We start from the raw sequence: 14,844 nt of genomic DNA on the forward strand, positions 1-14,844 counted from the left end.
ATTTACAGCATCCGTAGGGGTTAGCAGCACTTGGGCAAATTTTAATGTCTTTCTCTAGCACCCCCTCCCTCCTGGCCAATTTTTATCCAGGTGAAATGTAGTAGCAGGGAGCTTTCAGGACGTCATCAAATGGGGGCCACAGGCGGTGGGAGTAGACATCTGTGGGGCCGAACTGGCTCAAGTCCCATTTGTGGCTGCACGGTGATTAGAGATCTCTAGATCTTCCTTGTTGAAGCATCAGATGCCACTTTCACATCGCACAGGTCTTTTCTTTGACAACCTCTTCTTTTCTCTAGCTCTAGCCTTGGTCCTCAAAGCAGCCTTGAGTCCTCAGTCTCAGGATCTAAGCTATTGAACTAGAACTCTATTTTCCCCCTGCTGGGATAGCTCTGATCTTTCAGGTCAGAAAACTCTGATAGTGGAGGAAATAGGACTCTTGCGACAACTCCCAGGAATCATGGGGGAAGGAATGTTGTCACTGTTAAAAAAAAAATACTTGGGGGCTTTAGGATCAGACTTGGATTTGAATCCTGGTTTTTGAAGAGATTTTAAGAGGCTGTTTCCTTCACTTATACATCAAATGTTTGTGGAATGGCTCTTTGCTTCTGAGAAGACAGAGAAATAAAATCCATGTACCACATGAAATAGAGGAGCTCACGTTCAAGTAGGAAAGACAGCCACCCCACCTGTAAGTCCAGGGAGAGTGGGCTGCAGAGGTGGAAGTCATCAACACACCTGGGGACACCAGGGGAGGTGGTGTGCAAGCTACGTGTTGAAAGACGAACAGTCAAGTGGTCAAGGAAAGAAGTGTGCTCCCGTCCATGTGATAGTGAGAGATTCGGTTTTTCTAGAGTTTAGGGTAGCAGACATGGAGAAAACGGTCACTGTGGGGCTCATGAAGGATTCAGGGGTCCAGTGATGAGGGAACCTGAGCATCATGTGAAGGAAAGTGGACTCTGACATGCTCGGTGGGTCTGTATGATGGTGGGAAAGCGGAATGCACCAGTGAGCGAAGCCCACCCCACCTGTCAGTGTCGGAGCCAGAATGGAGATCCGTGGAGGGCTCAGCCACCACGGCCGTGTCCAACCTGCCATGTGCACAGGGCGAACCTGAGGCCAGAGGTAGGTCAAGCAACAAAGAGCCTGACAAAGCAAAACAGGACTGGGGGTAGGTCATCTAAGTCCAGTGCCTTAAGCTTCCTCCACACTGAGGCCCTCCCATGTGAATCCAGGCTGCTGCACCTAAGCCCTGCCTTCCACAGGCTGGATTCATTTTTTTTATGGTGAAAATATTTATATTTGGATTTATAGCCAGCTGGACTCAGTTTAGATGGTCCCAAGTTTGTTGGCAACATCCTAAGCATCATGGTCAGGAGCCAGTGGAACATATGCTTTCTTCTCTCCATCAGGCCTGACCGAGGTGTAGACCTTGGCCACAACCTCCAGGAGCTTCTCCACAGCCTCTTTGGTCTGGTGCTGATTGGCCTGGACATCCACAATGAACACAAGTGTGTTGTTGTCTTCTGTGTTCTTCGTGGCTGACTCAGTAGTCAGGGGGAAGTTGGCTAAAAAAAACAAAACAACAACAACAAAAAACATGGTTTGGATTTAAACACGAGCCTTGCAGTCGCTGAGAGACGGCAGCCCCTGGCCCTGGGAACCTCAGGGCTCTGGGCGCTGCCTGCGGGGGCTGGGGCCCTCTGTGGGGTCAAGGGTGGAGACTTTCCCCCGAGGAAATGACCCGGTGGCCAGGCCTCGAGACCAGAATCCAAATCGAACCCCAAAAGATTGAGAAAGACCGGTCTCTTTCCCTTGACCTTGCCATCCGGGGGCCCTTCTGTACCTGCAAACCGCGCCTGGCCGCGGAGCAGCTCTGGATCCTCTTACCCTGCCCCGGCCCTTCCTTCCCCAGGGCCTGGCAGGAGGCACAGCAGCCTACCCAGTGGTGTGTGTGTGTGTGCATGGGTGTGTGCACGTGTGTGCGTGCGCGTGTGTGTGCGCGCGTCTGCATGTGTATGTGTGTGCGCGCGTCTGCATGTGTATGTGTGTGCACGCGTGTGTGTGCGTGCGCGTGCATGTGTGTGCGTGCGCGTGCATGTGTTTGTGCCCGTGTGCATGTGTATGTGTGTGCGTGTGTATGCGCTCATGTGTGCGTGCGGGCATGTGTGTGCATGTGCGCGCGCGTGTGCATGTATGTGCGCGTGTGCGTGCGTGTGCGTGTGTGCATGTGTATCTGTGTGCGCGTGTGTGTATGTGTGCACGCGTATGCATGTGTCTGCGCGTGTGTGCATGTGTGCGCGTGTGCATATGTGTGCGTGTTTACGCGCGCGTGTGCGTGCATGTGTGTGCGTGTGTGTGTGCGCGCGTGTGTGCGCGTGTCTGTGCGCGTGTGCGCGCGCGTGGTGTTTTCAGCTGGCAGGTGCCTGGGAACCCGCGCCCGGGGCAACGAGCGGGGCGCGCGTCTCCTCCCACCTCAGGGCCCAGAGGGGCTGGAAGGAGCGGCCTCGGCGCCGGCCGCCGCGCTTGGGCCTCGCCTTCCCTGGGCGCCTCCCTCCCGGGGCAGCGGCGGGGCGGGGCGGGGCGGGGGGCCCGGGGTCCCGGGGCTGGCTCCGACCCCGCCGCCCCAGCGCGCTCCGGCCGCGCACCTGCACCTGCACCTGCACCTGCGCCTGCGCCCGCCGCGGGGCCCGCAGGGATCCTGCGAAAATGAGCCACCCTCCCCCCGCTGGGTAAGTGCCTCCGCTGCGCCCCCCGACCCCGCCCTGCCTCGCCCTGCGGAGAAGGGGGCGCCGGGGGTCCCGGGGGGCCCGGGGGAGCGCGCGGGGCGGGGGGCCCGTACGGCGGCTCCGGGGCGCAGCGGGCGCAGCAAGCCCGGGCTCCTACCTCCGCCCTCCCTCTCCCGGCTTCGGCTTCGGGTCGCCTCCTGACGTCTCGCTCTGGAAGGATTGAAATCAAAGGCCGCGGAGCCAGGCGTGCACGAGGGAGGCGGACGCTGGCGGGGCGATGCAGAAGTAGGGGTCGCCCCAAATGCGCATCCCTTTGCAGACTGGGGGCTGAGGGCGAAATCCTCGCGGGGGCCTTTTGCATAGAAACGAGGTGTGAGTCGATTGGATGCCCGGGGAGCTTTCTACTGTGACGGGTGCCCCTTAGTTCAGGGTCGCGGGGATCTTTACAAGCGTGTCCCCCCTCCCTCCCCCCGGTAGGATGCTGGGGAGGAAGGAGCGAAGGAAGGAATTGTGTCCTCCTGTGTTTACACACGATCTCCGGTTGCTCTGGGCACGGTGACTCCCCAGAAGATGTATTTGGCAATTATACAATCTCTTCTAGAAAGTTAACACAGTCATTCTTGGATGCTGTTAAAAAAAATAAAAATTAAGAAAAAAAGGCCTTGGTCCTTTTGTTGGAACGGAGACTATCCAATTTCCTCCCGAATTAAACAATGTGATGCTTATTAGATGTTTTTTTTTTATTATTATGATACATCTAGTAAGCAGATAATATCCTAGTTGATCTTGCAACTAATTTGAAAATGTTTTCCTTTTTAATTGGATTTATTGCACATTTTCAAGAGCGGCGAATTAGCCGAGGACAACATATTTAAGATCATTTGGAGTCTGTGACGTCTGAAAAATACCACATTAGTCGCTGGGTTTGGGGATTGACGGTCGAACTTAAAGATTTTATTTTTTAATGAATTCTCTCTGAGTGTAGTGACATAAACAAAATGTTTGAAAAACGAAAGGTATGCAAGGTGCCATGTTGGAAGTCCATTCTGCAACTTTTTTTTCTTTTCTTTTTTCTTTTTTTTTTCTTTCTGGAAAGCAATGTAGCTCTGACTCAACAAGCTTCCTCTCATTTTATCCCAAATTGACTTTGGCTTGGGTACTTTGCTGCTTTGATGCCCAACTCCTGTGCAGTTTTAGTTAGCCCTGGGTCGTGTGGGTTGTGAATGGCACTATTTCCCTGCAGCTGCTGTTTTTTGCAGCGTGTCCACATTCGGGAAAATGAATGCGTCAGTCATGGTTGTCTTCCTATGTTTTTCAAGTTTTTGGCTAAGTTAGAATCTTATTAGACCATTTAATCATCCATTTTAAAATGTGGGAAAACCTGTAGCTGCTTATTAAATTGTGCATGATTAAGATTTCAGAAACTGGAGTGAAATTTTTCCAAAGCTCCATTAGTTCCAAGCACATGCAAAAAAAAAAAAAAAAAAAAAAAAAAAAGAGGAACATTGATGACCTAGGGAAAGAGTATGCTTTTTTTTATATATAATAAATTTATTTTTTATTGGTGTTCAATTTGCAAGAATATGCTTCATGGTACTCTTCAAGAAAGATACTAAGGAAAAAAATTAAAAAAAGAAGGATACTAAGGTGGCAGCACTAATGTTGCACTGAAACTGTAAGCTCCTGGAGAGGAGGGCCCATGTCTTACTAATCTTTGTGCCCCCTTTACCTAGGGACAATGTTCTGCATAAAGTAAAGCTCAGTAAGTGTTGAATGGATGGTATTTTCTGACACCGCATCCAGTCTAGAGGGGGATGTTTTCATGTAGGGAAGCGGTTTTAGAGCTGAACATTTGTTACCATGAGCCCAACAAGTGTTTACCATGCACCAGGCTTTAGAGTAATGTTTTACATGAAGCTCCTCATTGAGTTTTCCCACCCATTTCATGAGGCAGATTCTAGTCCCCCTCATTCTCACCGGGAAGGAAACTGAGGTCTGGAAATTTCTAAGTAAGGGGAGTGTCAGGGCTGGAAAGCAAAACCAGGCGGTCCAGTTTCAGAGCCTGTGCACTGAGCAATTCCTCTGCATTGCCTCTCATGGCCGATGGCTGAGGTGTATCGGAGCCCTAGATATGTAGACAGTCTTTTTTTTAAAATTTAATTTTATTATTTATTTATTTATTTATTTTTTTTTATTGGAGTTCAATTTGCCAACATATAGCATAACACCCAGTGCTCATCCTATCAAGTGCCCCCCTCAGTGCCCATCACCCAGTCACCCCCACCCCCCGCCCAGATATATAGAAATTCTTATCTAGATCAGATCAACATCTGACCAGTGATTCCTAACTATCTAGTATCTTGATGTATCACCAGAAAATTATTTTGTAATAGTGTGTTCATGTGTACATTTTTTTGTTTTGTTTTTAGTTCATCGGGAGTAAATGAGAACAATAAACACAAAAGACAACGGCTCTAAATGCCTTAGAATTCACCCAAGAACAAAATTATTCAAATTGCTCAAGTTCTTTTGTCAACCTAAGTAGTGATTATTTTTCTTGCCTATGCCACCATTTGGAAATAATAAAAGTTTCAGTAGCAAATAAAAGGTTTCATTAAAGCTGAGAGAGCTTTTCCATCATTGCTGAAGCGGTTTGTACTTATTACATTTTAAGGATAAATGGTAATGAAGTGTAGTCGTACAATGAAACAGAAAGTCCAAATCCCTAAAATTCCACCGATCAATAAGTGACGCCCCGATGCTTTCCCTTGGTGCTTCCTTTGAGTTGCGCCGCTCACTTAATTACAGCATGAAACACTTGATGTAAAATTTGCAAAGGGCCTGTGCTGACTTAGTTCGGAGAGAGTTTGGAGTAAATAAAAATGGTCTTAAAAACTTCTGCCAAAGATTATAATAAAGTCTTTGAATCTGAGCTGCATTGTAATTTGGGGGAAGTCAACTATAAAATACGGCTGCTGGCACTGCCCTCTCTAATGGAATTGTTTTAGAGTGGAAAATTTCGGCTGATAGTCCCTCGGGTTTGCTACACCTCACTGCGGGTTGCTATTTGTGTGCGTGCACGTCTGTGGGTTTTTGTGGGTCGCGTGCTGGTCCCCGAGTTGTACACCCCTCGGTCATGCATGCATGAGGATGAGATGATACGGCTCTTCCGACTCCTTCAAAGGATAGTCCCTGGATCCATGGGAAGTTGACTCCCTGCGTGAAAGATAAGCGTGGCTCTCAGTAGAGATAGTCACACTCGTCTGTGAATTTGCTTTGAGGAATTGGAAGACTGGGGAGCTGTGTGGCTTACGACGAGATAAAAATGCAGAAGATGTGTGTTTGGAAAGATTGTTCCAAGGTTTAGGCACGCTTTCTGTCTTTCTTTTTTTTTTTTTAATGTAGGCTTACTAATGTATGTGTTTTTAATGTGAACGAGGGTTTGTGTGGTGACAGGGCACAGATCTACCTCGACTTACGACGGGGTTACGATCCAACAAACCCAAGGCCAGAATGCATTTAACACACCTCACCTACTGAACATCGTAGCTTGGCCTTGCCTGCCTTCAATGTGCTCAGAGCACTTACATTAGCTCATATATTAGGGCAAAATCATCTCACACAGAGCCTGTCGTATCATAAAGTGGCAAATAGCTCATGTAATCCTCCGAACGCTGTACCAAGAGGGAACACCAGAATGGTTATCTGGCTACATACGGAATGGTTCAGGGGTGTCAGTTGTTCATCCTGGGGACTGTTTGGCGGACAGGGAGCTACCAGGCTCAGCATCACCAGAGGGTGTCATATCACATATCACTAGCCCGGGACAGGATCAGAATCCAGAATTCAAAATGCTTTTCTCTTGGGTGCATATTGCTTTCGTACCCTCATAAAGTGAAAAAAAAAATCACAAGCCAAACCCTTGTACGCTGGGGACTGTCTATATACTGGAGTGTGGGTTAGAAAGAATCAGCACATCCCTAGTTCTCCCTGGTAACTCAGTTCTTCTTCATCAAAGGCAAGGTGAAAACTGCTATGAGTAGAATTGTTAATTTTTAGAATTGTTAATTTATATATATCCAAAAGTGACAAAAAAAAAATCATAAACCCACCATGCCATTTACAACTGGAGTGCCTGTGGCCCTTCACCCTTTTATTTGTTTGTTTGGTCCAACAGGGAGTTTTTAAAGATTATGATATAATTAACATATAACATTAGTTTCAGGTGTCCGACATAATAATTCAATATTTGTACCTACCGCTAAATGATCAACACAGATACTGTATGATTTCACCCATATGTGGAATCTAAAACAACAACAACAAATGAACTAATAGATACAGAGAACAGAACATATTGGTGGCTGCCAGAGACAGGGGCCAGGGTCGGGGGAGGGTGGTGGTGAAGTGAGTGAAGGGAGGCAAAAGGTACCAGCTTGCAGTTGATAAATAAATCATGGTGATGTAATGCACAGTGTGGTGGCTAGAGCTAATAATACTGTTGATTTTTTTTTTTTTAATTGGAAGTTGCTCAAAGAGTAGATCTTTTAAAGGTCTTATACACACTCACACAAAATCTGGAACTACGTGTGGTGATGAATGTTAACTAGATTTATTGTGGTGTCTCTGGCTTCCTAGCGAAGCGTAGTGCTTCATATGGTTGTAGTGACATTCCAGTTTATTCGTTGCTGACTCCTCACTCCCACCACCGAAAGTATCTGTGTCACACCGAAAATCAGACTTGACATCATTAAATATTTGAATTCAAATTGGGTAGTTTCTATTCACCCCCCCCCCATTTCATATTGACAATTTAACTTCAAGAATAAGTCATTTCTGGTTAAACGAGTGAATTGAATATGTCCCTTTATCTTGACTTCTTCTCTGATCATCTGTTATGGAGTCTGCTCTTTTTGTTATAGATGGGATGTCTTCCCTTATCCCTTTGCTGAACAAACCTGTTCACGTACACAGATGGGATTGGACGGGGATTTGCTGAAAGAACATCACTCACTTCTTTGAATACCTTCAGAATTATATGCCAAAATCACATAGTGATCTATTGACAAGAAATGTTTTCAGTGATCTTTCAAATGTGATCCTTCAATTGTGTTGAAAGCAAAGGATTGGACATTACTTGCAATCATATTAGTTGCCCACTCAAGAAAGTTGAGTTGTATTAACAACCCTGCAATACTTCAAATTGTCCCTTTATTTTTCAGATATTTTTCTAAGTTCAATGCACCCCAATCAGACACCGGGTGGTGGGAGGTATGCCTTTCTTTTGTAAAAATAGAAAGATGAATATAAAAGGGAAAGGAGGGGGGATCGATATGACTTGGAGGTGCATTTTTTTGTTAGGAGAGCACAGAAGAAACTATAGGGTATAGAAATTAATTCCTCTTCCCCGGGAATAGAAGCTATCCTTGCCCGGGTTGTAAGTCTCTAGGTATCCAAGAAATGCGCGTATCCCAGTATGTACACTTCTGGTGTAGAGAACAGGGTACTGTCAGGTGCAGTCTACTGAAGCATCCCATTTCCTTTCTCGTAATTTCTACTGAAGAAAGATATTTCCAACTGGGGACCGTGGAGCCTTCCCCAACTTATTTTGATTATTAATAACTACAAAAAGTTTTTTGGGGAGATGAGAAAATGGAACTTCTGTGACCCAATTTTTAAAATTCAGATCGGCCTCAAATAATCTGGGCCTAGGTGTTTATGTATTTTCAAGACTTAAAGTTTCCAGAGATACCAATTTTCAATGAAAATTTTAGATTCTGGAAGATAGTACTGAAATCATCTTTTTGACTTTAATTAATAATATTGCTACAGACCAAGAGAAGTAGTATACAGATTGAATTATTAGATCTTTCCTGCCAATGACTTACTCAATTTCCCTCACAAATAGTTGAAAATAGTGTAGGCTTTGGAATGATTTTATAAATGTCCATGGGTTTAAAATAAATGGTTAAATTAGGTGGGGGTAAAATTTGTAAAAAAAATAAAATAAACTCTAGGATTCAATATTTATATTGATCTGTAAGTATCTTTATCACCTTTCCCTAAACTTGAAATCCCAAATAATTTATTATGAATATGATTTATATTTTTCAAAAGGATAAGCAAAGAGGACAATCAATGGAGCCATAGTCAAAGTAAAACCCTTGGCACTACAAACTAAAATAAATATTGTGAACTGACAGACATTTATGCTTTCGGTTCCAATTAGCTACTAAAAGTAAATGTATTTATATATAGTTGCCTCATTAAATTAATTTTTGGTTTGGGTGATCAACTACTGTTCCTGATTGCATTGAGTAAGACTTGGGCAATGCCCTCAGAGGCGACTTATTTGAGTGTATAAACGCTGCATTTTGATTTTTGTCTTAGTACCTTGCTTTGGCCTACCTCCATGGTTCTGAAATTTATGCATACAAAGAATTACTGAGTAGTGCGGCATATACACAACCATGAGTATTGTACTTTGTGGGTTAAGCTCATGATTTTTAAGGATATTTTTGACCATATATTTGCATCTTATGCTGACTGAAAATGTCAACCCAAATGTTAGATAGGATTCCAGTATACCTCTGGTTTCTAACTGATCAGAAGCTATTTGGGCTTTTTTTTTTTTTTTTTTTTAACTAACTAGAAGCTCTAAATAACTCTCTATCTTCCAGAAGTTCCAAGTAGGGAACACGTCTTTCACTGACAACATCATTGCTGCAGATTGTTATATCCGAAAATATATCTGGATTAAAGTAATTTACCTGAGAGCTTGCCTTTCTGGATTAATGTCTTTCCAGAGAAAAAGAGGAAAAGATGTTATGAGTTTAGTAGATGTGGCTGAAAAATCATGCCTTACTGAAATTCTGTCAATATTAGGATTAGAAGCTTTTTGAGAGTTGTTATCAAAGCATTGGTTTTTATGGTGAGCCTCAAGACACATACTTTAAAAATGAACATTTCAAAGTGTAGATGTATGGGTCAGGCTTCCTTAATAACTTTCCATTCTCTTGAGGGTTTCCCTCTGCCCTTCACTCTTCTTGTCTTCTGGTCTTTTACGTATGGTTAACTCCTTTTTTGGTCTATGGGCAGATCACTGTGAAGTGAAATTTCTTCCGCCCAGTGCTCTGGGGGTTCTCTTTGGAGAGCTTCATTATCCTCTCCACATCCATCCAAACCACCTACACGGATGTAGTGGGATCCAGCAGGTATCTGTTCCCCTTTTGGATGGATCATCAATGATCCTTTTCTGTTTGCCAACACAGATAATCGGAATCAAAGCGTGGCTTTTTTTTGTTCATATCTAAATCTATGTTATATATTTCAGTTGGTCATCTTTTGGGCTATGCTTGTGTTTTGGGCTGAATTGTACCTCCACCCAAATTCCTACGTTGAAGTGCTAACTCCCAGCGCCTCAGCTGTGACTGTATTTTGAGATATGGTCTTAAAGAGGTAATTATGGTTCATGGAGGTCAGTGGGGTCATTAATCTAAGATGACTGATGTCCTTATAAGACGAGGAGCTTCAGGCACAGACACACACACAGAAAGAAGACCATGTGATGGAAAAGATGGCCATCTGTAAGCTAAAGAGGAAGGCCTGGAACAGATCTTTCCCTCGTGGCTTTCAGAAGAGGCCAACTCTGTTGACACCTTGATCTTGGACTTCTAGTCTGAACCATGAGACAATACATTTCTGTTGTTTAAGCCCCACCTACCCCCCACCCCTCATTCTGTGATACTTCATTATGGCAGCCCCACCACACTAATACAACCCGTTTGTCCCTGCTGAGGCTCTTTATTACTTGGTCCTGCAAAAGCTAAAGATGGCCTCTGTGAGAAATGTAGTTATTGAAAAGAAATGATTTAACAATATGAGGCTCATGAAGAGTGGAGATTGGAAGCCAAAAGTTGAAAAGGAAGATAAAACTCAAAGCAAACAGAAAATATGATCAAAGCACTAGTGAGGAGAAGTAATTAAGATAATAAGTCAATGGTTTCTACTGATAAGTATTGAACTTTTCTTTTTAGTCTGATTCGTAATCAAATTACTCCCTACCTCTCAGCATCTTACACTGGATGGGATAGAAAATTGAACATTTTAAGCTGGTGATCCATTTTTCTGTGACTGTTATTATTTTCGTGTAATAATAATAAACATTTATAAATTAATGAAAATTCTTAGGGCAAAATATTGAAACAAGGGAAAAAACAGCAGGGAACTAAACAGACAATATAAATTGCACATAGTAGTTATGAAACAGCATTAAAAACTAAGGATTTTAAATTGAATTGAATCATAGTGTTTTATAGTAGCAGTTAATCTGACATTCTCTATATGCCATGGATTGTAATATTTTATATTTGTGAATATTATGTGGCTCTCATATTAAGAAGTTGTTTCTCTTCATAGCTTGCTCCAAGATATTTATAATAACATTGTTTCTGTTGTTTAGATTCAAATAAAAATAATCTGCTGTAAATTAGATTAATAGACTTCGGATCTCAGATCTCTGGGTACTAGGGATCCAAGTTGTTTTTTAATTTTCTTCCTTATCTGTATTTTGAAAAATTTCTGCTTTGAGCAAAAAAGAAAAGAAAAAAAAATAAGGATTGCTTGAAATCCTTCCATTGATGAGCATAGATTTTTGGTCATTTTCTTTTTTCTCCATTTTCCTATGTATTATCCTACTTTTAAAGCTCTGCTGGCAAAGCTATATTGTTTGAAAGGCTGTTTCTAAGACAGTACTGTTTTTAAGATCATACTAAGAAGGCAATTCCCTCATAGCATTCCAGTTGTCTTCATATTTCTCTTGTAACTACAAACATTTTGAGGGTAGAAACCATACCTCTCTACGAGGTATTTTGGTCCTCCGAGGACATCAGGACTGTGCCCTGCACTTAGCTCCATAATTACTGACATAGGTCTCGTATGTTATTGATCATTTATGATCAGTTTCAAGAGCATATTTGTTCATTCATTCAATTAATATTTACTGAGTGTGGAGTACTCAGTACTGAGTGTGGAGTGCTGGTTACTAAGCTATCATATTAAGCACTTATGTGTTCCAGTAATTCATCTGAGTTCTTGAAGAAAACCTAAACAGTTTTTCTTTTTAAAGCTTTCAGAAGTCATTGAATATCACTGAGTTTTGCTCTGCAAGGGCAGCAGGGTAATTTTATCAGTTAAGAATAAGTATCTTATCAGTTGAATACGGCAGGTAACAGAAAGCCAAGTGAATAGTGCCTTAAACCACAACAACATTTATTACTTATTTCACCAGTAGTCTGGTGGTAGGCGATTCTATTTTTTTTCTTTTTGGATTATCAGGACTTGGGTCCTTGCCTGTACAATTTTCTTGGTCTTTTCCTTAATGGTAGCCAGGTGATTACACTAGGTCTAGTCATTATAAATTTTTTTTATGAAAGCATCCAAAACAGGAAGGAAAAAGATGGCTCAGAAGATTTTTAGATCAAGAACATTCCAGCACTTTCCTTCGATATCTCATTGGCCAGAACTGGATCCATGGGCATGCCTACCTGCAAGGGAGTGTGAGAAAGAGTGTGTTGACCTTCACAACGTCAGTGGGAGACAGACAAGGGAGAAGGAAGCGTTCGGGAATAGCTTCTGGTACCACCCCTCAGTGCCCCAAAGCATGGTACTCCAGTGGTTAGCTGCCTAGCTTTAGGCTTAGATGGTTTGAGTTCAGATTTGCCATACAGCTGGTGTGAGGCCCTCCACGAATTCTGTATAATCTGTCTGATTCTGTTTTTTTATTTTTCACCCATGTGCAAAATATGTCTGTTGTGTAGGTTGTTGTTGTGGGCACTAAATGCAATCCTCTAAAACATTTAGCACAGGGCCTGCCACATGGTAAGTGTTAAACCTGCTAACTCAGTGCCTGGTAACACTGAGGTCGGTACTAATGTACGTGAACAAGCCTGAATTTCTGTAGGAGAACTTGCACACCCAAGTCCTGAGCTAGATGTAGAGTTGGGTTAATTGGACAAGGCACTCTGGAGAGATCAGTTTTGGGAAAGAGTTTTGGATGCATGCATAAAAGATACACAGAGATGCATAAAATATCAGGAAACCTTTAAAGAGGGTAACAAGTACTCTGTGAGTACATAGTACACGTATCCCCCGATTATCACAAGTTTGCATTAAGCCACTTTGCTTTTACTAAGGACCTATTTTACTAAGACCTGGTTTTGCCAGTGGAAAGAAGTCTGAAGATCTTTGCTTTTATAAAACAAGGAGAAAAGCAAGACCAGCCTGGAGCGTGTGTTTGCGGAGAGCCTTTAGGGAGGCCCCGCAGATGCTGAGCCGCAAGAGTGGCTGCGCCAAGCTCTTCCCCTCAGCCACCACGGCTTTGAACTGTGCTTGGACCTGTGCTTTAGATTGGTTTCTTTTGCTCATTTGTTAGCAAGATGCGTCCTAAGGTATTAGAAAAGCTTAAGGGGGGTTATTTCTTGGGTCTGGGAATATGCAGAAATGTTTTCATGTAAATCAATGGTAATTGCTTCCTTATGGCATTTTGGTTCATGAAAGATTTCATAGAACAGTCTGCTTTTGGTTAGCGGGGAAACCCGAATTATCGTTGTAGTTGTCATTGCTTGGGCAATCGTAGCCCTATGACTTCGAATAAGTGAGAGGAGACAACGTCACTTGTCCGTTTAGCTGACTCTTAGGAGCAGGCGAGGATGCCATAAAACCAAGTGAAAGCTGGCCTGGCCTGAGAAGTCGATACTTCAAATTTGGTGCTGCTCTTAGGTTCCACTTACTGTCTCTTGCTCATTTTTGGAACCTCAGGTCCAACAACTAAATGTACATACTAGGGTCTTTGTTTTTGATTTTGGTTTTTTGGTTTTTTTATCATTTTTTTTTAATTGGGAGATCTTTGCCTTTTATACTGAGTCAAATTAATTTCAGATTTATTTCTGTTCATCTTTTAAAAGCGAGTCTGAATATTTCTTCCCCTTGAAATCAGTACTTTGGAATCTCTCAAACTACCAGCAAATGATAGTTTCACCATAATTCATAGGGATTTACATAAGGTTATCACTGTTAAATTCTTCTTTCCTATAAATTTTTCTTTCCTCTCAGTCAAACTTGAGACTTAGAGCTTTGGCCTAGGCTGGAATCTTCCAGAATGGCAAGTGGGCTTAGGGAGTGAGTGAGGCTGACCTGAGGCTGCAGTCTATGTAGAGGAGTATTGAGGTTCCGCTCGTGAGGAGATTAGCCCACGGAATCAAAAAACACCAAAAAATAAAAAAATAAAAAAAGGAGAGCCTGAAGTTTCAGGGGCAAATGGAGGGGCATGGGGCAAGAACCAGATCCCGAAGTCCTATTTCAGGCAGCAGGGGAGCTCAACAGAAGGCTAGAGAATTTCAAAGGGGGCACAAACAAGGGCTTGAAGTCTCTGGAAGATTGGAGCTGTGTGAAAATCATTTTATTTTTTGTGTTCTTCCACATGCAAACAAAAAAGGTATTCCACAAAGAAAATCACTGTTTCATTTAAAAAAAATATGAGGAAAGGATGCGGTAGTAGAAAGAGGAGTGGGTTTGGGGTCAGAGAGACATAGCTTTGAATCTCAGCTGTGCCTTATGCAGGCTTAGGAAAGTTAATTTCTCTGGGTCTCACTTTTCCTCTTTCAAAAACCGGGGCTAATAAATACCGCCCTTGCAGGAATATTGGCACATATTAGAGACTCAGTGAGCGGCAGCTATTGTGTGTTCATTTTGATCTTTGGGCAAAGCATATGCTGCTTAAGTCTTTTTGGTTTGTTTTTTTCTGATTTTTCCAGCTTTGTTAAGATGTACTTGACAACACGGTGTAAGTGTAAAGTGTACAACGGGATGGTTTTATAGATGGATGAATTTTGAAATGATAGGTTAGTTAACACATCCTCCAGTCTTTCGCATCTAATTCTTAAAGTACCTCAACTCAATGGTAACCTCCAAATTCATCGAGCGTTTACTATGTGGTAGGTAATTGGCTAATTTTTTAGTATTGACTCCTGTGATGCTCCAAGTGACTTTCTAAAGGAGCACTATTCTTTTTATTCCCAAGTTCAGAGGAAGATACAAGGTCCAGGGAATTTAAGTACCT

At 42.9% G+C, this 14,844-nt stretch overlaps 1 protein-coding gene across 1 annotated transcript in view; it reads left to right on the forward strand.

Annotated features, from left to right (window-relative positions):
• The first annotated feature begins 2,588 nt into the window (after positions 1-2,588).
• The window catches only part of ERICH3 (glutamate rich 3), a 97,567-nt gene continuing 85,311 nt past the window's right edge, over positions 2,589-14,844 (forward strand). Inside the window, exon 1 of the mRNA XM_025478580.3 lies at positions 2,589-2,729. Within this exon, the coding sequence (XP_025334365.1) occupies positions 2,707-2,729 (23 nt within the window). The 5' untranslated portion in view covers positions 2,589-2,706. The remainder of the gene's footprint in view (positions 2,730-14,844) is intronic.

Source organism: Canis lupus, chromosome 6 (assembly GCF_003254725.2).
Source record: "Canis lupus dingo isolate Sandy chromosome 6, ASM325472v2, whole genome shotgun sequence".
NCBI lineage: Eukaryota > Metazoa > Chordata > Mammalia > Carnivora > Canidae > Canis > Canis lupus.